The sequence below is a fragment of the Spermophilus citellus genome (assembly GCF_964194105.1).
Source record: "Spermophilus citellus genome assembly, chromosome: 18".
In the NCBI taxonomy this organism is placed as follows: domain Eukaryota; kingdom Metazoa; phylum Chordata; class Mammalia; order Rodentia; family Sciuridae; genus Spermophilus; species Spermophilus citellus.
This window is the reverse complement of record NC_138200.1, coordinates 6,741,202-6,761,682: the sequence shown is the minus strand read 5'-3', so window position 1 is coordinate 6,761,682 and position 20,481 is coordinate 6,741,202. Positions and strand designations below refer to the sequence as shown.

Genomic DNA, 20,481 nt, shown 5'->3' with positions numbered 1-20,481 from the left:
TGGCCTTGAGCTTGCTAACCTCCTGAGTCGCTGGGGTTACGACGTGTGCTCCATCGAGCCTGCTGAACCTAGTCCTAACTTCGAACCAGGTTCCACCTGCTGTCTAATCGCCCTCAGCATTCTTGTGGGAAACGCCCGCCTAAAGATTCCTGGCTTTGTTTGGGAACCTTAGCATGCTCTCCAGAGACCGATTAATTAAGGGCCATTACGATTCCATCACTCATTCCGCTTCAGGTTGGAGTTCCATAGTCACATAGGACTGAAGTGGTCTCCACGACCCCCTGAATTTAAATTAAAACCGAGACCAGGGGCTGGGGATGTGGCTCAAGCGGTTGCGCGCTCGTCTGTCATGCGTGCGGCCCGGGTTCGATCCTCAGCACCACATACCAACAAAGATGTCGTGTCCGCCGCTAACTAAATATTAAAAAATTCTTACTCTCAAAAAAAAAAAAAAAAAGACGATAATTCCAACATTCAGCTTTGCACTGAGTCAATTAACCGCTGCTCTCCGTCTTCGGAAAATGTAGAACACCTAACACACACACTTGTAGAGGTAAAACTCTTTAATCTCAGAGCGCCCCTCCCAATTTCCGACCCCCCCCAACTCTCTCCCCCACACCAGGGCTGGAGAGTGAGCCCCCTGCCCTCCACCTCTGGTGGACGAGGGCCCTTTAAGGCACCTGTGGGGGTGGGGGGAAGAGGAGCGGGAGCTGGTTCCGTCCTGGATGCAGGGACGGGCTTGGATTGGCAGGTGTTTGTGGGATGGAATCAATGAAGTGGGGTGTCAGACGCAGACACGGGATTGGGCCATCCCTGAGGTGGCCAGGGTCACAAGTGTAAGGACTAGGGGCAAAAAACGACCCCAGCCCCAGTAGTGTAAAGCCATAAACTGGAAGCCGCAGTTCTGGGCGCCAGAGGCTTGGCCGCTGTCCCCGAGGAGCCAGTGAGGTGGGACAATTCTGGAAGGGCGGGTGGGCGGGCCTCTGGAGACTGACGAGTCAATCACAGAGCTGCCCAGTCACCAGGCTCGAGTCAGTGCCACCACCCACTCCTGGGCTTGGCAGTGCTCCTTCAGGGACCTCCAAGGCCGCGAGAGCGAAACCACCTTCGCCGAGGCAGAGCTGACCCGGGAGGTTTAGGACCGGCCCCGCCCCGACGGCGGGCCGAAGCAATCAGAGTCTGACGCTGGGCAGAAAAATGGGCGACAGACCCCACGCGAAGAGTGGCCGGATCGCGCTCCTGGGCGGGAGATCGAGGGCTGGAAGGGCGGCGGGAAGTGCAGGGCGGGTCAGTCCTGGGACCGCAGATTCGTGGGGACTGTCCCGGCTCGGGCTGGGATTGGCCAGCCCTGGGGGCGCGGCGGGGGTGTAGTGTGGGCGGGGCGGACGCGGCCCGAGAAGCTTCGTGGGCCTCAGTATTTCCGCTTCAGCTTTTGGAAGTCGCTGGTGTTGAGCCGAGGTCGTGGCAAATCCCCGAAGACCTGGGTGTCCTCAGCCTCCCGCAGAACCAACGCGCGCATGCTCGCCGCGATGCGGTCGAGGTCCGGCGAGGAGGGCTGCAGAGACGTGGGCGGAGTGGGTCAGCACCCTCAGGGCCCGCGGCACACACCCAGAGCTCCAGCATTCAGCCCCTGCACCCTGGGCGACAGGCCTGCTCCCAGCTGGTCCCGACCCTCCCGCTTGGGCCCTGGGATGCCCACCGCCAGCCATGCCCTCTTGCTCCATTCTTCTACCCAACTCGCACCTCCTCTGGCAGCTTTGTTGGCCTCTCCCCCTCCCCATCTTGACCTGTGTGCCACCACAGCTGCCTGTCCCACCGCAGGGAGGGGTCTCAGGCACCATTTGGGCTAAAGATCCAGTCACATTCCAATCAGACCTCTGCTGCAGACTAGCTAGCTGTACATAGAGATTTTGCCTTCCTAGGCCACAGTCTCCCCTTCTGAAAGATGGGTATAACAGGGCCCTGGGAGGGCTGAAATTGGATAGCCATCTCAGAGATGGAGCAAGGAAGGTGAACTATCAGGTGGTCTGCATAGAAAGGACCCTCATATCCACTATCAAAGCCCTCCAGTAGGCTGGGAGAGGCCACAGGCACTAGTTGGTCAGGAGCCCATGAGGAGGACAGCCCAGGGTCCAGTACTAGGAGGCCTTGAAGGTTCAATCGGTTAACTGTGTGACCACAAGCTGCCAACATAGACAGCAGCACTGCACCTGATGCCTCACTGGGCCCTTCTACAACCTGGGGGCAGAAAAATGGGCGGCAGACCCCCACGCCCATTTTTCTGCCCAGCGTCAGATCACTCATCTCTAAGTAAATGGACACTGAGTCTTGAGGGGGACAATGCCAGGCCTTCTCCCTTGCAGCCCACTGCTCTTCTAAAGGAAGCTGGGTTCCAGTCTCAGACCTCTGGGAGGCCATGCGTCCTCTCAGTGCCTCAGTTTCCTCCTGGTTTCAAGGAGTTCCACTGTTTGGTAGCTGGAGCTACCCCAGGAGAGCAGAGGAGGCCTTCCGAACAGCATGGCTACAGCTGCAGGACTGTGGCTGGAAACCTGCCTCTCATGGCTGAGTGGGCTTCAGTGAGCTCACAGGTGAGAAGGCAGCAGATCTGAGGGCTTCCTGCAGCAGGTGGCTCTGAGCTTGTCTAGCTTCCCTCCTCCCCAGCCCCACCTGCCCCTCACCGGCCCGTTCTCCTCATCTGATGACCGGGCCTCTGTCCTCTTCTCCTTGAAGGCCCAGACAGGCACCGACACAGGCAGAGACCGGGCATACTGCTGTGTGGGCAGCGCCGAGGCTGGGGGCATGGAGTAGGCTGGGGGGCCAGCTGGGGTCTCCTCGCTCAGGCTGCCATCTGTGAGAAAGGGGTACTTCAGCCTCTGTCCCTATTAGCATTCCTGGTTCTTGGGTGTGGGGACAGCGGGGGACACTCACCATCTGTGCTCTCAGGGTCTGACTCGCAGAAGGGGGGCAAGTCCTGGAGGGTGGCATCCTCATCCATCACGAAGAGCCCTGAGGATGGTGTCAAGAGGCCCTGGCCAGTCAGGTTGCTATCCTGCTACAAGTGCCCCAACTCCAGACACTGTCACTGCTTTCTGGGGGCTCCTACAATTATTAGTCTCTCAGCCTCAAATACACGGTGCTCGTTATCTGGCCGCTCATGAGGAGAATTCATCTGTCAACCTGTCACACCCTCAGATGCAAAAAATACCCTAACAAGGAGCCTCTAAGATCTGTTTTGGACAATCAATGTGACTCAGAACATAGGCTTACAGAAAATGGCACAATTGTGACACCTGCTTGACAAAAGGAGAGGCTCGACAGATTGTGTCGCTGGCTGGAGGTCCCACAGCAAGTAAGTGACATCACCAGGATTTCAACTCCGCACACCTGGCTCCTGTCTGTACCTTCCTTCTCGGCAGGTGTTGTCCAGCAATGGGAGGAGGCCGAGGCCAGGCATTGGCGACAACAGACAGTAATTCCTATTAACTGATTCCCCTGCACTCTCTCTCTCTCCTCAGAACCTCAGTGTTGAGTGCAGCCTCTGGGAGGAACCCCTGCAAGCTGGCTGCTCCCTGACTGGGGTGGCTGCTGGGTGACGTTTCACGAGACACAGTCCCAAGGGCCTCGGCCCCCCTGGAAAGTCACAGCAGGCAGCTAGCCAGGACCAGATCCCCAGCCTCTGCCTGGCACCTTCTTACCTCCGTTATCGCTGCCACCCAGCCGCTCCCCGGAGGTCTCTGTCTCCGTGGGTTCATCCTCCTCGTCCTCCTCATCTTCCCTGGCCAGGGCAGGCTGGGGTGGGCTTGGGGCAGGGCTGGGCGGCTGTGGTTCTGGTGGGGGCCCGGGGGCCCGGGCGGCAGCAGCTGCCCTATGAGCTTGGGCAATGTCATGGAGGCAGCGGCGGGCAGCCTCAGCCAGGGCCCCACGGCCATGGGCTGCATAGGCACAGGGCCCCGGGCGTGGTGGTGGTGCAGCCGTCAGCAGCACCAGCTCTGTGCCTGTCCGGGCCCGGAAGCGCTCGGCAGCCCCCACCACAGCCTCCCACAGCTCCTCCGGCCGCCCTGACGCCATCAGCGCCCTGTGGGCCAAAGCAGGACAAAGGGGGATGAGGCTCAGGTGCCCATACTGTTCCCACCCAGCCTCGTCCACTGCCCCCTGGATGCCACTCATGTCCCTCACATCCACTTTGCCCGGCTAAGCTTGGTGCTTTCTGCAAACCTGCTACTTCCCCGGGCCCCTCACACCACCCCTCACTCACACCCACCTCCCTCCTGCCCCAAATATCTGCACCGTCCTTTCCCAGCCCCAGGTCTCCTTTTGGCTCTGCCCTGTCCCACATGCGAGTCAGGAGTCCTTGGAATGTGGCAGCTACAAGCAGAGAGGTGCTATGAGCGTCACAGCCATGCCGGGTTTTGAAGACTCAGTATGAAGAAGCAGAAGGCAAAACTGCTCGGTAGCCGTCACTCACTCTGGACCCCATGTTGAAAGGATGGCAGTTACACATACTGGCCAAATAAAACAGATGGCAGAAATAAATTTCATCTGTTTTCTTTTTCCAGTGGCTTCTAGGAAACTGACAGGCTGGCAATGCATTTCTGTTGAACCAGCTGCACCATCACCCCAGCCTCCAGTCACATAACATGAGGCCCAGAGGGTCATCTCCACCAAGAGCTGACCCTACCACTTGCGGAATTCCCAGGACAAGGTGGTCCCCACACCTGGAAGACTGGACCTCCATTCAAGGCCAACCAGTCACTCATCCTGTGTGAATGAAACTTCCCTCACCCCTGATTAAGCCAATTCCCCTCCTTGGGGCTCCTGCATCTGAGCAACCTCCTGTTACAGCCAATCCCCTCAGGAAAGGATTGAATAAAGGGGGGAAAAAAAGCCATGTGAGCTGCTCTCTGCCTAGAAATCCACCCACTGAAAGCTTTGCGCTTCCTATGAGATGCTGTCTTGCCACCTTGTCTGTAAGTCTTCCTTGGTTCCCAAGTGGACGACATCCTCCTCAGCCCCCACAATGCTTAGGCTCCCTCCATCCTAGTCAAGTCACCTCAGCTAGTGACAGCTGTACCACTGACTGCCTCTCTTATCAGACTGTGAGCTCCCCTAAGCAGGAATCTGTCTCTAGGACAAGTCAGCTCTGGGCAACATCGGTGGGAAGGCCAGAGGCAGGGGACTGGCTTCCTGCCCTGATTCCAGCCAGCTACGTGACCCTGGGCCACTCTTCCCTCCTTCTTCCCCGTTAACCAAAGCAGTAAGCCAGAGCTGCTGGGGAGCTGAGGAGCTTCCTTGGAGACATAATTAAGTACCCTGTCACTGGAGGGATTCAAGTCCACCAGAGGCAGGGTGAAAGGAAGCAAGGAATCGGAATTCAACTTTCAGGCCCTTTTTGATTTGTGACCACAGAAATGGGTACAGGAACTCGATGTCCTCACCTCACCTCCTCTCAGCTCACGAAGGTGGGGGCTGATAACCCACAACAGGGTTCAGGGAGTACACAACTCTGCTGGGAGGGAGGTCCACGCAACACATTTCATATTCCAGGCAGGGCCCGAGGGTGGAATCAACTTCTTCTCACTCCCCACCCTAAGGGGAAGGGAGAGTATCACCCCACTTTACAGTTGCAAACTCATGCTCAGGGAAATTCAGTACCTTGTCCAGGGTCACACAGCCAGAAATAGCAGGGCTGAGGCCAGGACTAGGACAAGATCTAGAGAGTTCTTAATCCTGCCGACCATCCTGCCTGCCTCAGGTGGGAAGATTCATGATCTTCTTATCCAGATGGGGAAAATGAGGCTCAGTGAGCTTAAGAAACTAGCCAGAAAGCACACAGCTGGACAAGGCAGAAGAGGGGCTAAAACTGCTGTCTGTCTGATCCCCAGGTCCTGCAGCACTGGGAGGTGTCCAGTATCTTGTACACTCTCAAGTTCTTTCCATCTGATGAAGGAAACTCAGGCTCAGAGCAGGTACAGACTGGTCTAAAATCACAGGCAGGTCCTGACAGTGACAGACATGGCCTGGGCTCTCACTTTCCTGGGCCCCCTATGTGTACATGCAGAAAACAGAAGAGGACATTAGGATCCAACTACCTCTTTGCACTAGAACTTGGGGTGGCCACAGAGCTGACCAGTGTGAAAACGGAGGCAAAGCGGGTTGTGAAGGTCCCTGCACCTCAGACAAGAGGCAGGGGCAAAAAGGACCAGGGACTCACACAATCTCTCTGCCAAGGCCTGAGGGCTCTCTGGACTGCTCCCCAACAGGGCAGCAAAGAGCTAGGGGCCTCCCGCCCCCTCCTCTGGGAGCGGGTCCAGTCGCCTCTCAGGAGCCTCACCCCCGTGGAGTTTAAGATTGGGGGTGGGACATGTCCCCTACGGGAGGGAGGGGGGCGGCGGCAAGGCGACTGGCCCCTTCATATGGGATGTGGAGGGAAGAAAGGTGAGGAGGAGGGGAGGGGGAGTGAGGAAACTGACTCCAGGAAGCGGTGAGAAAAGGGCAAGCCCCCAAAGCATGAGGGATGCTAGCGAAGCCCCCCACCTGTCAAGCTGGAAGCGACCCTCGCCCGGAGGGGTGAGGAACGCGAGCATGCACGCTGGAGCCGGGGCAGGGTAAACGTCGGGGACCGGCTCCGCCGCTCAGACCCATTCCCACCACACCCGGGGTCCTGGGAGGACCCACTTCTACAAGAAAAAACAGGAAATCCCGCCCAGGTGGGGCCAGGACCGGAAGTCCCGCCTTTGGACGGGTGAGGGGCGCCGCGAATCCCCCCCCCAGCGACACCTAGGTCCCGTGGCATGGCCCACGAGTCAAGGTGAGGATCCTGTGGGTAGGGACACCGGAAAATAAGGTTGTCTAGGATTTTCCTGAGGTCAGACATGACGGTTCCCATGGGAGACTCTCTTCCAGCATTCAGCCAAAGGTCGCTGGACGATCTCTGCCCGCTGACTGATGCAGGCCGTACCCCTTCCGTGAACCGATAGCCCTCCCAGCGCCCCCTCTGCCTCCGGAACGCCAAATCCTCCCCACACCGCGGTTCACAACGCCGCCTCCACTCACGTGCCCGTAGCCAGCATGGCCGGCCCGGCGCCGTCGCCGCCCTCAAAAGGCATGGCGGCGCTGCGTCACTTCCGTGTAGTTGCCCCTCCTCCACTCCGCACACTCCTCCTCCCTTATTCGGGTCTCCTGAGACCAAAATGGCAACAATAGATGCTTCATCTAGGCCAATGGGGGCAATAGTAACAGCAGAGTGCCCATAAATGAGATGGTGAAAGAAAGGTTTCCGCTCAAGCCTAGGCCACTTCGATTTGCCCCCAAGAAATATGGCTGACGGCAGATCCTCACACAGGATTGTAATAAACTCAGGCAAGTGACTTGACATCCCTCACCCGTAATCAAGTTTTTCCGCAGACACAAAAAATGGAGGAAATCAGAGCCCGTCAGCGACATGGCATCCAGTCTGGCTTCATTTTCTCCCAATGTGTATGGACACTCCCTCCCACCAACCTACCCCCCAGCAGCACCAAGACTGGCAAATATCCAATATGGCAGCATTTCTTGCTTCGGTTTGCCCAGCTTCAAAATGGCGGCTCAGCCCACTTTCCACGGTGACTCAGGAATTCGTCTGGGACAGCTTCGTTTCCGGGGGCATTTACGGCTGCATCCCGTAATCCCGAGCCCCTCCGAACGTCTTGTGTACATCTCCTCTCACCTTTATCCGTTCCTCTTTTCCAACACCTCGCTTTCGTGCCCCGCGGAGAGATGAGACTGCCCCGCATTAACATGGCCTCGGCCGACCTGTTAAAGCCGTGCCCTTGAGCAAAATGGCACCTCTTTGACTTCGATGCCAGTATACAGCATGGAAAAATAAGTGGACGTTTTGGGGCGAACTCGAGCTGGGGGGGCGGAGCTCTTGGACCCTCCCACTTGTTTACTCCGTGGCGAGAGCGGAGACGCTGCGCCTGCGTACCCTCTGACAGCTCCACCTTCAACGTCTATACCTTGTGATTCGAACCCTTGCAGTTCAAGTTTAACTACCCCATTCTGAAAAGTGGTCTCACCCACTCCTGCTTTAGTTCTCGGCAGACACAACATCTTTGTTGGTATGTGGTGCTGAGGATCGAACCCGGGCCGCACGCATCCCAGGCGAGCGCGCTACCGCTTGAGCCACATCCCTAGCCCCCCACTCCTGCTTTAGAATGGTAAGGGCGCTACCACCATCTGGACTTGAGGGAGAGTGTCCTTTCCGGATGTGACACCACACTGACCCGGAAAAGAACGAAGCTGGGGCAGTGGGGCCTCTGTGGCAACTATGGAGGGATCCGGCTACAGGGTAAGTACTCAGAACCCATTCCTTCGCTTCTATCTATACAAACCTCCCCCTTTCGGTAGTCTACTGGCTGTGCAGGGGTTATGGGAACCAGGCAAAGCCTTAGCAAACACCATTCCCTGGTAAACGCGCTGTCACCCTTTGCATGGCTGTCCGGAGGGACACCCTGCCTTTTAGCCCCGCCCTCTTTGGAATGCGCACCCACGCCGGAACGCGGGTCTGGTCTTCGGTTTGGTCACACTCTCCCCAACCCCTCCGCAAAGCCCCAGGCCCCGCCCCTGGGACTAGCTCCGCCCAGGCCCGCTCCCATTGGCTCCCTTCCGGTGCCGCCCCTTCATGAGCCCGCCCTGGCGGGGTTTTACCCTCCCTGGTTGTGGCCGGCAGGTGGTGTTTGAGAAGTTAGGTGTGTACCTGCACACCAGCGCCAAAAAGCATCAGGACCCGGACTCGCTCATCGCTGGCGTCATCCGTGTCGTGGAGAAGGTGGGCTGGAAGAAAGCAGGGCCTTCAGAAGGCAGGGGTGGTAGGGTGTGGAAGGCTGAGTGAGGGTGGTGACTGCATTATTTGGGAAACTGCACTGAATGAAAGCTTTGAGGTGGTTTGGAGAGCCCACTAATTCCTCTTCATTTACCCCAGGACAATGACGTCCTTCTGCACTGGGCTCCTGTAGAGGAGGCTGGAGATTCCACCCAAATCCTCTTTTCCAAGAAGGTAGGGTTCCATCGAATCCCGCTTCTTACTCTTTTCTAGGTCTGAGTAGCAGAGGCATTGAGGGACCTGGGTACCATCCTAGACACCTGTGGGGGCATGTGTGAGCCTGGCTGAGAACTAGGAACTCTCTGCTCCACTGTTCCTCTTTGTGAAATGGGCTGAAAATGCCCATTCAAGGGAAGAGGATGGGGACCATAAGATTCATGGCTGTGAGGACACCTGCTCCTGTACCCTTTGCTCCTCGGGGGAGCCTTGCCAGTGTGGGATGGGAGAGCTGAGCCTGTGCATTCCAGTTGCTTGAAGGGGTATGACATTTCTTGGGTGTAGTCTGCCATCATGGTAGAGAACAGCTCACTGAGGCTTCTTATCCACTTCTCCCCTCCCCTCAGTTCTTACATATTTTGTCCCTTTCCTGTCTTTCATGGGTTATCACCAGCACTACTGGCTTTCACTCTACTTAGCCCTCAGCACAGCCCTTGTCTGCACCATTTCACAGAATCTGTGCAGCAGCCCCTGAGCTGGCACCATTAAGAGCAACCACCATCTATGGCTCTTATTGTGTACCAGCCCCCATAGTGGGGATTTTGTTAGTTTCATAACAATCTGTGAGTAAACAATTTTTTTCACTGTTGAGATATAATTTACCATAACACTTTTTAAAAAATACTTATTTTTTACATATAGGTGGACACAATGTCTTTATTTTTGCTTTATGTGGTCCTGAGGATCGAACCCAGTGCCTCACACATGCCAGGCAAGCGATCTGCCTCGAGCCACAACCCCAGCCCCATAACACTTTAATATACAGTAAGAAATTCATTTATTTATTTTTATATGGTGCTGAGGCTCAAACCCCAGTGCCTCACACATGCTAGGCAAGCGCTGTTCCCCAGCCCATAAAGTAAAAAATTTAAAGCATGTAGTTCTAACTAATTAGAACAAATTAAAAAAAAAAAAAAAAAAGCACGTAGTCCAATGTATTCACCATCATCACTAAGTTGAAAACATTTTGTCATTCCCCAAAGAAACAGTATGCCTCCTGGTGGTCACTCCCTGTTGTCTGTGCATAGCCGCTTGTAATTGTGGATCTATCTCGCCAATGACCCGTGCTGACGAGATGAGCTGGCTGCAACATTAAGCTAAGAAAATGGCGAAAAAGCACAGGACACAGAAGTAATTTTCATATCGAGAGCGGGACTGCTCTGTGACCTTAAAAGTCAGCTTCCACACTGGAGACAGCACTGGAAAAGAGTGTGCACCTGGAATCTCTTTATTTTTATGAGGGGGACACAGAAAGGAGGTTCAATATAATGTTCTTCATCAAATAAGGCAGGGGATAAGGTTTCAAATGGGGGGTTGTTCAATCCCATTGGCTCAAGTCCAGAGCTGAAGCAAACTTCTTTGCCCAGTGAAGGTAAAGGCCACTTGCTTTGCACAGCGCATGGTGTGCAATGCCAGATCAACATCCCCTTTACTGGGCTGGGGATGTGGCTCAAGCGGTATCGCGCTCGCCTGGCATGTGTGCGGCCCGGGTTCGATCCTCAACACCACATACAAACAAAGATGTTGTGTCCGCCGAAAACTAAAAAAATAAATATTGAAAATTCTCTCTCTCTCTCTCTCTCTCTCCCCCTCCTCTCTCTCTTAAAAAAAAAAAAGAATCCCCTTTACTGAAGGTTGAGAGGGGATGCTTAGCTCATGGGCAGGTGGCCTCCCACAGATCTATTTTCTTTGTTTGACTTTGCCTATTTGAGATGTTTCCTGTAAATGGAATCATGCAATTCTTTTACTCATACTTGCAAGGACCATCCATGTTGTAGTGTGGCCCTTTTCCTTCATGAGGCTGAATAGTATCTGGCCTTCATGTCACCTGGATATGCAGTATTTTGCTTCTTTATCAATTTGATGGATGTTTGGGTAGTTTCCATCTTTTGGCCATTATGAATTATATGCTGTGACCATGTCTGAGTTTTTGTGTGGACATAGATTTTCCTTTCTCTGGGGCCCATACCTAGGAATGGATTGCTGGCTCATCATGGTAACTCTATTTTTTAATCTTTTGAGGAACTGCCAGACTGCTTTCCTGAGCAGTGGCACCATTTTACATTCCCACGAGCAGTGTAGGCAGGTTTATTTCTTTGCATCCTTGCCAGCGCTTGTTATCGTCTGTTTAATTCAGCAATTCTGGTGGGTATGAAGTGGTATCTTCTTTCTTTCTTTCTCTTTTTTTCTTTTGTGGTGTTGAGATGGAACCCAGGTCCTCATGCATGCTAGGCCAATGCTCTGCCACTGAGCCATACCCTAAGCTTGTGATTGGCATCTAATGGTGGTTTTGTAGTGCAGTTCCCTGTTAAGTGCTAGCAACTTTCTTTAAGCACTGCAGTCTTGCTGTCTCATTGTCTCACTGCAAAGCTACTTGCTCAGTAGCATTCATCCCTACACACTGGAAGACCTGGGTTCAAGTCCTGGTTATGCTGGGTGACCTTGCTCAAGTGCTGTGCCACTGTTGTGCCTTACTCCCTGTTCAAATGGACTGCCTTCTAATAGAGACTCTAGGCTCAGATCTGGAAACTCTGAATCCGTAGCACCTCATTCTCCTCCTTTCCTCCCCCAAGGACTCCAGTGGGGGTGACTCCTGCACCTCTGAGGAGGAACCTACCTTTGACCCAGGCTATGAACCTGACTGGGCTGTCATCAGCACAGTGCGGCCACGGCCACATCACTCAGAACCCACAGAAGGTAGGCTGAACTGGTGTCCCTGGGAGGCAGGTGGAACACATCTTGCCCTCAGTGGCAAAGATTTTGTTGCTTAGTTGGAATGGCCACCTGGCACCACCTTCCTGTCCCAGGAGAGTGGAGTGGATTGGCTTCGGGCACCCCCTTGGGTCCTACCCCTGAAGGTTTCTAGGCTGGTGGGTGTGACAGATGCAGCCAGTTATCAGCTACAACAGGGCTGATAACTGGGTTATCAGGGTTGGTCACGTCCTACCTCTCTGAGGGACACTCAGGAATTTTCTTTCCCAGCAAGGCCAGAAGAAGGAGTGCAGGGGGTGTTGTGGTTTGAGTGTGGGGTCTGAACTGAAAAGGAGGTTGGAGGTGAGACAGAAAGGAATCTGATTTGGAACAGACCTGAAGGACTTCAAGTAGCAGATTAAGGAATATAGTCTTCACCCTGAAGGTTGTAAGGAGCTTGAGAAGGTTCTGGAACAGGCACATATCTACCAGGCTTCTTTCCCATTTTATTGTTTTATTCTCTAAGAAATATAAGGTGGCTCAATTATAAAAGATTGGGACATGGGAACCACTTTTGGTGGGACTCAGGAGACAACTGTGCTGACCTGGCTGCCTCTGTACTTCCATGCTGCTTCCAACACAGTGCTTTCCTCCTAGGTGCAGAGCCAAGCTCCGCCCGGGGCTCCTGGGCCTTCTCGGTGAGCCTGGGGGAGCTCAAGTCCATACGCCGGTCCAAGCCAGGCCTCAGCTGGGCCTACCTGGTTCTGGTGACTCAGGCTGGAGGCTCACTGCCTGCTCTGCACTTCCACCGTGGGGGCACCCGAGCCCTGCTGCGTGTCCTCAGCCGCTATCTGCTGTTGGCCAGGTGAGCCTTCTCTCAGCTCTAGGCTCTGACTAGGCCCTGGCCCTCTGCAGCTGCATCTTGACCCCTTCAGATTGCAAAGAAGACACAATTCAAACTGACTTAAAGGAAGATAAAAGGAATTGCCTGGCATAACAAAACTGAGAAGCCCAAGAGTAGTATGGATTTCAGTCAGGCCCTGGGACCCACAGTGCTAGAGATTGCTTCTTTTCCCTTTGAGCTTCTGTCATTCCCTGAGGCCCCTAGCAGCCCAGACTTAGCAACAGCCTGCATGGAAACATCTTCCCATCACATTCCAACAGAATCCCACAGCTGCCTCTCAGGCTCATCCCTGAGTCGAGTCACCCTGGCCAGGGAGGTGCAGACCCTTATTGCCCAGCTCTAGTCCCTGACCTCTCCCTCCAATAACATACCTGAGATGAGGGCTTCCTCAAGGGCTGCTGGGATGCTGAAATGAACAGATGTGTGCCTGGACAGCCCAGGACACTGGGTCTCCACCGCGCATCACCGGTGCATCCCCTCCCACCTGCCAGCTCACCGCAGGACTCCCGCCTCTACCTTGTCTTCCCTCACGACTCTTCCGCCCTCTCCAACTCCTTTCACCACCTGCAGCTCTTTGACCAGGACAGCTCCAACGTGGTGTCTGTGAGTGTCCTCTCTACCAGGCCAGCAGGGTGGGAGTGGGGCAGGACCCAATGGAACCTGTGATAATCTTTGTCTCTGTGCCCAGCGCTTCCTCCAGGACCCCTACTCCACCACCTTCAGCAGCTTCTCCCGAGTGACCAACTTTTTCCGAGGAGCGCTGCAGCCACACCCTGAGGGGACCTCCTCCCCTGACCTTCCTCCACCACCTGATGATGAGCCTGAGCCTGGGTTCGAGGTCATATCCTGTGTAAGTATCAAGTGGGCCCTGCTTGTTACTTTCTGGCTGTTTCATGGGCACATGACTTAATTTTCCTGGGCCTCTATTTCCTCCTTACAATGTGGGACAGTAGTGGCACCACTCTTCTGGGGTTGCATAAGAAGTAATTTCAGTTGGATATGGTGGCATACAAGTGTAATGTCAGCAACTTGAGGAGCTGAGGCAAGAGTATCATGAGTTCAAGGCCAGCCTGGGCATCTTGGCAAGACTCTGCCTCAAAATAAATAAAAGGCTGAGACTGTAGCTCAGTTGTCCTGGGTTTGAACCTCAGTACCAAAATTTAAAAAATAGCAAAGGGGAGTGATCTGACAGAAGCACATTCGGCTGTGCCAAGCACAGAGTACACCCGATGGCTGTTGTCACTGGGGGCTGTCCTGCCTTGGGTGGCCTTGCTGCTGATTCAGGGAGGGAGCTGTTTTCTGTCCCTGATTATTAATGGTCTGTTGAGCTAAGAAGGGCTCTGAGCTCCCTTGGAGGTGGACTGAGATGGTGCTAAGGGCCAGATCTGGCAAGCCCCAGGCTTACCTCCTTGTGTACTGCAGGTAAAACTGGGGCCACGGCCAGTTGTGGAACGGGCTTCCCCAGTCACAGAAGGGGAATGGGCCCTCCACGTGGGCCCTGAGGGCCGCCTACAACAGGTCCCTGAATTGAAGAACCGGATCTTCTCAGGGGTGAGCACCAGAGGATGTGGGATGGGCAGGGCTGGTGGCATCAGGAGATCCACTGAACTATCTCTGCCACTCTACCCCCAGGGTCTGAGCCCCAGCCTGCGACGAGAGGCCTGGAAGTTCCTCCTGGGATACCTCAGCTGGGAAGGCTCAGCTGAGGAGCACAAGGCCCATGTGCGCAAGAAGACGTGAGTGAGAAAACATGGCACCTGTGTTCTTGGGGCAGTTTTGCCCTTCAAAGCTTTGGCTTCCACCTCCCTAAGTCTCCCAGGTGGATTGGAGCTTCTTGATCAACAGCATGTCCCATGAGCCAGCACGGCACCTGGCTCTTCACAGGGATGCTGTAGACAATAGGCTTGTTCCATGAACACTGGTTTTGAGCCTGCCATACGCTGGGCACTGTGCTGTGCCAGAGGACATGGTGGTGAACAAGTCAGACCTGCCATCCCCATGTGGTCTGTCTCCAGTCTGAATTGCTGCTTCATTCCTGGGCCATGCTGTGTCACTAGTCATAATAGTTTTGTGGTCTAGCCTTTGCCCTCCCTACTCCTTAGGGATGAGTATTTCCGCATGAAGCTGCAGTGGAAGTCTGTGAGTCCCGAGCAGGAGCGGAGGAACTCACTCCTGCATGGATACCGCAGCCTCATTGGTGGGTGTGCTGGGTTTTGGGGTGGTGCAGAGGTGAAAGGGTGGGAGAGAGGAAGGAGCAAGGAGGGCTGGGGCAGGGATGAGGTCATCTGGGGAGGGAAATGGGGGTGAAGCATGGTAGAAATGGCCTGGGGTGACAGGCCAGGGACGGGGGCAGGGGAGCCTTTAGGATTAAATGTCAGTTGTCACTGGGAGGTCTAGACAAGTGATTTTACCTCTCTGGGTCTCGGTTTCTTCGCTGGCAGGATGGGGTAAGCTGGTGAGTTGAAGCCCAGTGCCTCACAGCAGGAGTGTTAATGATGATTTTGGAACCAATCCCACTCCTGCCCCAGAGCGAGCGCTGAAGCTGGGGGCTGCCAGGGAGCAGAGGAGGCAGGGCTGGTGCTGGTGGCCAGGAGGAACGGGGGCCTCACCTTTTTTACATTTGCACTCTGCGCTGGGTTCCTGCAGAGAGAGATGTGAGCCGCACTGACAGGACCAACAAATTCTACGAGGGCCCCGAGAACCCAGGGCTGGGCCTCCTGCATGACATCCTCCTCACGTACTGCATGTACCACTTTGATCTTGGTGCGGAACTGGCCCCGGGTGGGGGTGGGGTGAAGGAGCTCTGCCCTAGATCCTGACCTTGCCCCCCTCCCCCAAGGCTACGTCCAGGGCATGAGTGACCTTCTCTCCCCGATCCTCTACGTCATTCAGAGTGAAGTGGATGCTTTCTGGTGTTTCTGTGGCTTCATGGACCTTGTGGTAAGGCCTACTACAGGAGTGGGAAACAGACCTCTGAGAGTCAGGGCTGGGGGCTCCTGATACCCCCTGCCTTCCTCTCCCTGCAGCATGGAAACTTTGAGGAGAGTCAGGAGACCATGAAGCGGCAGCTCGGGCAACTCCTGCTGCTCCTGAGGGTGCTGGACCAGCCACTGTGCGACTTCCTGGGTATGTCCTTAGGGCTGGTGGGTGAGTAGGCAAGGGATTCACAGACCTTGCCAGAGATTCTCTGTTAGTAGCCACAGAAAGTGTCTGGGATGCTTGGTGCTGATCTGAACAAGAGATCCTGAAACTTAAGTGTAAGGGCTGAATGGCAGTTTGGAACTGAGCTTTGGCATTGCCCATGATCCTCTAGCCACCCCCATGCTTTCCTCCACCTGAGGGGCTTCAGCTACAGTGTGGTCTTCCCAGGGTGCTTCAGAAACAGGGAATCTACCATCTCTGTCCATCCTGCTCCCGCTCAACCTAGGCCAGGATCAGAAACTGGTTTTGTGACTCCTGGGTGGGGCTGCTGCATGCTATCTATAAGCTATTTGTTCAATATAAAAAATGCTGAAAATTCAGATGAAGAAAAAAGTAAAAGATGATGATAAAGTAATTTATTTATGATATTTCCTTGAGGAAGCTCTAAGACTCTTGGGGGAGGGAGATAAACGCCTCACCTCACTTTCTGGGGCATGAGGACCTGAGCTGCCTCTTTGCAGCTGAATCCGTGGAATTGTCTATGCCTGAATGCGTCCGAGATCCTCTAAATGCATGGAATTCTCTTCCCTGAAAGACACACGGAACTGATTTATCCTGATGGACATCTGCAGTTTCTTATCAGGATAAATAGTCTGGAAGATATGTTAAGGTCAAAATTCAAAAAGGGAACTGACCATGTCCAGGGCTTTTGGGGTGTGGCTTAGTAGTGGAACACTTGCCTAGCATGTGTGGAGTCCTGGGTTCCATCCCCAGCACTGCCAAAACTTTTATAACCCCCCCGCCTCCACACTGGGAATTTAACCCAGAGGTGCTTTACCTCGGAGTTACATCTCCAGTTCTTTTTAGTTTTTATTTTGATATAGGGTCTTGATAAGTTGCTTAGGTTGGCCTAGGACTTGTGGTCCTCCCATCTCAGCCTCCTCAGTTGTTAGAGTTATGTGCCATCTTTTGAACTGATATCCTCATCGCCACTTGCCTGCAAAGTTATCACCCCAGCTGACATTTTGGCCAACAGTGTTTCTAGGGGCCAGTGTCTACAACCCTCACCAGCACTGGTGGCTAAGATTTTGTTATCCTTGGGAGTGTTTATCTTGTCAGAGTGAAAGATGTGGAGGTAGTGCACTTCCTCTGGAGAGTGTCAGGCATGGTGGGAAAGCTGGAGTGGGCTTCTGAAACCCCCAAGCCTGCACATATGACCTGCCTGCACCCAGGGAGGGCCTGACAACCAGGACTACTCAGAGGCTTTGTCCAGCTGTTGGGCATGTTGTGAATTTTTTTTTTGGAATTGGTTTTGAGTTTGGGGGGAATTGGGTTTTGAATTTGCTTATTATAGGGCACCTGCTCTGGGTGAAGCTGAGTCATGCATTGTCCTCCCCCAGACTCCCAGGACTCTGGTTCTCTCTGCTTCTGCTTCCGGTGGCTACTCATCTGGTTCAAGAGAGAATTCCCTTTCCCGGATATCCTTCGGCTGTGGGAGGTGGGCCAGCCAGTTCTGGTGGGAGGACTGAAGAGGAAGGAGAAGTGGGAGGGGCTGGAAGGTTGGAGGGAGATGGGCAGACCTGAATGGAGCAGACTTGGGTAGGACTTCAGGCAGAGGTTCCTTCTGGCACCCCCAGGTGCTGTGGACAGGGCTTCCCGGTCCCAATCTGCACCTGCTAGTAGCCTGCGCCATCCTGGACATGGAGCGGGACACCCTCATGCTGTCTGGCTTTGGCTCCAACGAGATCCTTAAGGTGAGGGCTCCCCCTGTCGTCCCTGGCAATGCCTTGCCTGTGCAACAGTTGGACTATTGAATGGATGGTTGGCTGTGAACACTGTCAGGGTGGATCTGCTGTTCTCTCCTTTCTCCTATGCCTGCCTCCTAGCATTGTACCCACGGAACAGGTGAATGGGGACATGCCCCGCCCCTTCATTTTACAATATATCTGGCCAGCAGTGAGCAATGGGAATTACTGTAGGACTGAGAAGCCTGACTCCCTGACCCCACAGCCCTGCTCTGAGCCCCTACAGGGTCATCCCTATCTTCCCTCCATTCCCCAGCAGGCAGGTGTGTAGAGTAGTGCTTGACCCACTCCCTCCCCACAGCACATTAACGAGCTGACCATGAAGCTAAGCGTGGAAGACGTGCTGACTCGTGCCGAGGCCCTCTACCGGCAACTGACTGCCTGCCGGGTGAGTCCTGGCTCTCCCCACAGTGGTCTCCCAGCTCTTCTGCTGGCTCACCACTGACTTTTTGCCTCCACGCCCCTAGGAACTGCCCCACAACGTGCAGGAGGTTTTGGGTCTGGTGCCACTCTCAGAGCCCCGCAGCCCCTCGCCCCTGGTGTCCCCACTGCCACTATCACCTACACGGGCCCCGCCTGCCCCACCACCTCCAGGGGACACAGCCCCACAACCTGACAGCAGCCTAGAGATCCTGCCAGAGGAGGAAGACGGCCCAGACTCCTAACCTATATTGACCAGTGGCCTGCACGGGCGCTTTATCTGCACCAGGCCTCTGGGGGCTAAGGGAAGGTACCTGTGAGGAGGGCTGCTGCCCGCTGCACTCCTGATAAGCTGGTTTCATTAAACATATTTCTCACTTCACTTGGCATCATGGCCAGGATGGGGAGGTGGTGGCATGTGGCCCCTGTGCAGAGCCCAAGCCTGACCACCTGACCTGGGACTTGGCCAATGAGACATAAGAGGTGGTCCCCGTAGGGCATGTGGAGGCAGGGCTTTCCAGCCAGCCTGATTTGGGGCTTCTGGAAAAGTGGAAGATGAGGTGTTCAGGGCCACAGCAGCAGGCACCTCCTGGATGTAATGGCAGTGAGGGGCCTACAGAGCTGCACACTGGTACCCTGCCCACCAGCTGCTGCTCATGTGAAAAAAAAATAAATAAAATAAACTTGTTTAGCCCACTGGAAGTCATAGATTTTCTGTTGTCACAGACCTGGTTGGGTGGGGAGCACTGTAACACTAGTAGTGCATTGTCTGTCCTGTCCCCTTCCCCCCATAGAACCCCCTGTCAAGGAAGAAGCTAGGGACAGCTTCTGGGGCTCCAGGATAGGCCCCTTCCCTTTGAACTGCAGGGCTAGTAGCTCTTGTCCAGGCAAACTGGGGAAGCAACTGAGCAGGACGGGGCTGAATCACATGACTTTTTCTGAAAATACTTTAATTCAAGCTGCTAAGGTGGTTGGTGTGCTGGACAGATGGGAGCTGATGGGCTGCACCATGGGTGGGTTCTCCTTTTCCCTCTCTGCACGGGGGATAGCTGGCTTCCTCCTGGACATCTCCCTGCCTCTCGTGGACCACATCCACGTGTGTCTCATGGACCACGTGCAGCTCTCGAGGCTCCTGCTGGTCCACGCGCTGCTGCTGCTGCTGCTGCGGCTGCTGCTGCTCCTGCTGGTCCACGTGGTGCTTGTGGTCCACGTGGTGCTCGTGGTCCACGTGGTGCTCGTGGTCCACGTGGTGCTCTTGGTCCACGTGGTGCTCATGGTCCACGTGGTGCTCATGGTCCACGTGGTGCTCGTGGTCCACGTGCCCTTCGTGGTCCACGTGCCCCTCGTGGACCCTTACTACATGCATCTCCACACGCCCTTCTTTGCCCTTATCCACATGCCCAGGCCATTCCCGGGTGTTGATTTTTATGGCGACCCGCAGAGCCGACTTGACGGCCGTCTCCACCCAGCCATGTGGGTGGGCAGTGTGCTCCCCGGCGAAATAGATGCGGCCGTAGGGGACCGCCCAGTCGAAGTCCTGCCCATCGTCCTGGTCGGTTTGCCAGAGAAACGGCGTCTGCACCACGAAGCCACCCTGGCTATGTGGGTCATCCTCCCAGCGCTTAACGACGCCGCTGCCGTCCCAGAGCCGGTACACAAGTGGCCCATGCAGCGTCGCCAAATCGTTGAGTGCCAAGCGCATCGCATCATTCGGGCTAAGGCCAGAGAACACAGCCGCGGAGTCTGCCCACGTGTAAGAGGCCAGCAGCAGCGCGCCCTCATCTGGTGCCGGGTAGAATATCTGACGCGATGGGCGATCGGTGTTCGAATGGCCGCCTTCAATACGCTCGTCACGCCAGAAGGCCCGACGGAAGTTTAGGAACACTTTGGTGGCCGGCACATAGTGTAGGCGGCGCAGCGCCTCCTGTCGCTTGCGCGACAGCGGCGGTGAGAAGGTGATACGCTGCAGCGCGGGCCCGCTTGCGGTCAGTAGCACTACATCTGCTGTCAGTGCCTTCGGATTCCGCGACGTGTGCGAGGTCGCAATGTGCACGCGCACTTCTTGCATGCTCTGAGTTATCGCTATGACCGGAGCGTTCAGCAGCACTGGCCCCGACAGCGAGCTCAATAGCGCACGCGGCAGCAGGTCCCAGCCGCCCACGATGCGGCTGTACCTGTGGTCAGGTATAAGCGTGAGTGGATATTTACAGGGGGATTCCTCAGCGCAGGCCCCGGCGCGTTACTTGCTCCTATTGGCTCCCCCGTCATCCCCCTCATCCTCCCCACCCCTCTCTGGACCTCAAGGGCAGGAGGCCTGCAGAGTAGAGGATATATGACCCGAAACCACACCTCTTCTCTGGGTTACACCCTTCTGCAGGAACCTTTCTTACCAGGTCCTCTGGAGGACCTCTGTTGCCCAGGTAAGCGGGACCAGACCAGAGGGA

At 55.1% G+C, this 20,481-nt stretch overlaps 3 protein-coding genes across 20 annotated transcripts in view; 1 reads left to right on the top strand and 2 right to left on the bottom strand.

Moving 5' to 3' along the window:
- Nucleotides 1-545: 545 nt before the first annotated feature.
- AKT1S1 (AKT1 substrate 1) lies at nucleotides 546-7,836 on the bottom strand. 8 transcript variants are annotated; one of them, XM_081274571.1, is made up of 6 exons: nucleotides 7,706-7,724; nucleotides 7,054-7,179; nucleotides 3,696-4,075; nucleotides 2,929-3,006; nucleotides 2,679-2,848; nucleotides 546-1,555 (listed from the first exon to the last, which is right to left on the bottom strand). In XM_081274571.1, exons 2-6 carry the CDS (start codon nucleotides 7,104-7,106, stop codon nucleotides 1,412-1,414), a joined length of 825 nt encoding a protein of 274 aa, XP_081130697.1. In that variant the 5' UTR covers nucleotides 7,107-7,179; nucleotides 7,706-7,724; the 3' UTR covers nucleotides 546-1,411. The 8 variants fall into 8 exon arrangements, with proteins under 8 accessions (XP_081130697.1, XP_081130700.1, XP_081130702.1 ...); XM_081274574.1 differs by lacking the exons at nucleotides 7,054-7,179; nucleotides 7,706-7,724 and adding exons at nucleotides 5,653-5,937; nucleotides 6,535-6,769; XM_081274576.1 differs by lacking the exon at nucleotides 7,054-7,179 and having other exon boundaries at nucleotides 7,706-7,836.
- A 355-nt stretch (nucleotides 7,837-8,191) lies between these two features.
- Nucleotides 8,192-18,739, top strand: TBC1D17 (TBC1 domain family member 17). The gene is made up of 17 exons (XM_081274559.1): nucleotides 8,192-8,326; nucleotides 8,708-8,806; nucleotides 8,960-9,034; nucleotides 11,650-11,773; nucleotides 12,425-12,632; nucleotides 13,163-13,274; nucleotides 13,360-13,521; nucleotides 14,094-14,222; nucleotides 14,304-14,407; nucleotides 14,774-14,868; nucleotides 15,318-15,434; nucleotides 15,511-15,611; nucleotides 15,698-15,797; nucleotides 17,213-17,310; nucleotides 17,450-17,566; nucleotides 17,919-18,005; nucleotides 18,085-18,739. Exons 1-17 carry the CDS (start codon nucleotides 8,306-8,308, stop codon nucleotides 18,280-18,282), a joined length of 1,947 nt encoding a protein of 648 aa, XP_081130685.1. The 5' UTR covers nucleotides 8,192-8,305; the 3' UTR covers nucleotides 18,283-18,739.
- Nucleotides 18,740-18,839: 100 nt separating this feature from the next.
- Nucleotides 18,840-20,481, bottom strand: part of IL4I1 (interleukin 4 induced 1) — a 38,796-nt gene continuing 37,154 nt past the window's right edge. For all 11 annotated transcript variants that reach the window (XM_081274545.1, XM_081274548.1, XM_081274555.1 and 8 more), the window contains one exon: nucleotides 18,840-20,211. In XM_081274545.1, the coding sequence (XP_081130671.1) occupies nucleotides 18,987-20,211 (1,225 nt within the window). In that variant the 3' untranslated portion in view covers nucleotides 18,840-18,986. The remainder of the gene's footprint in view (nucleotides 20,212-20,481) is intronic.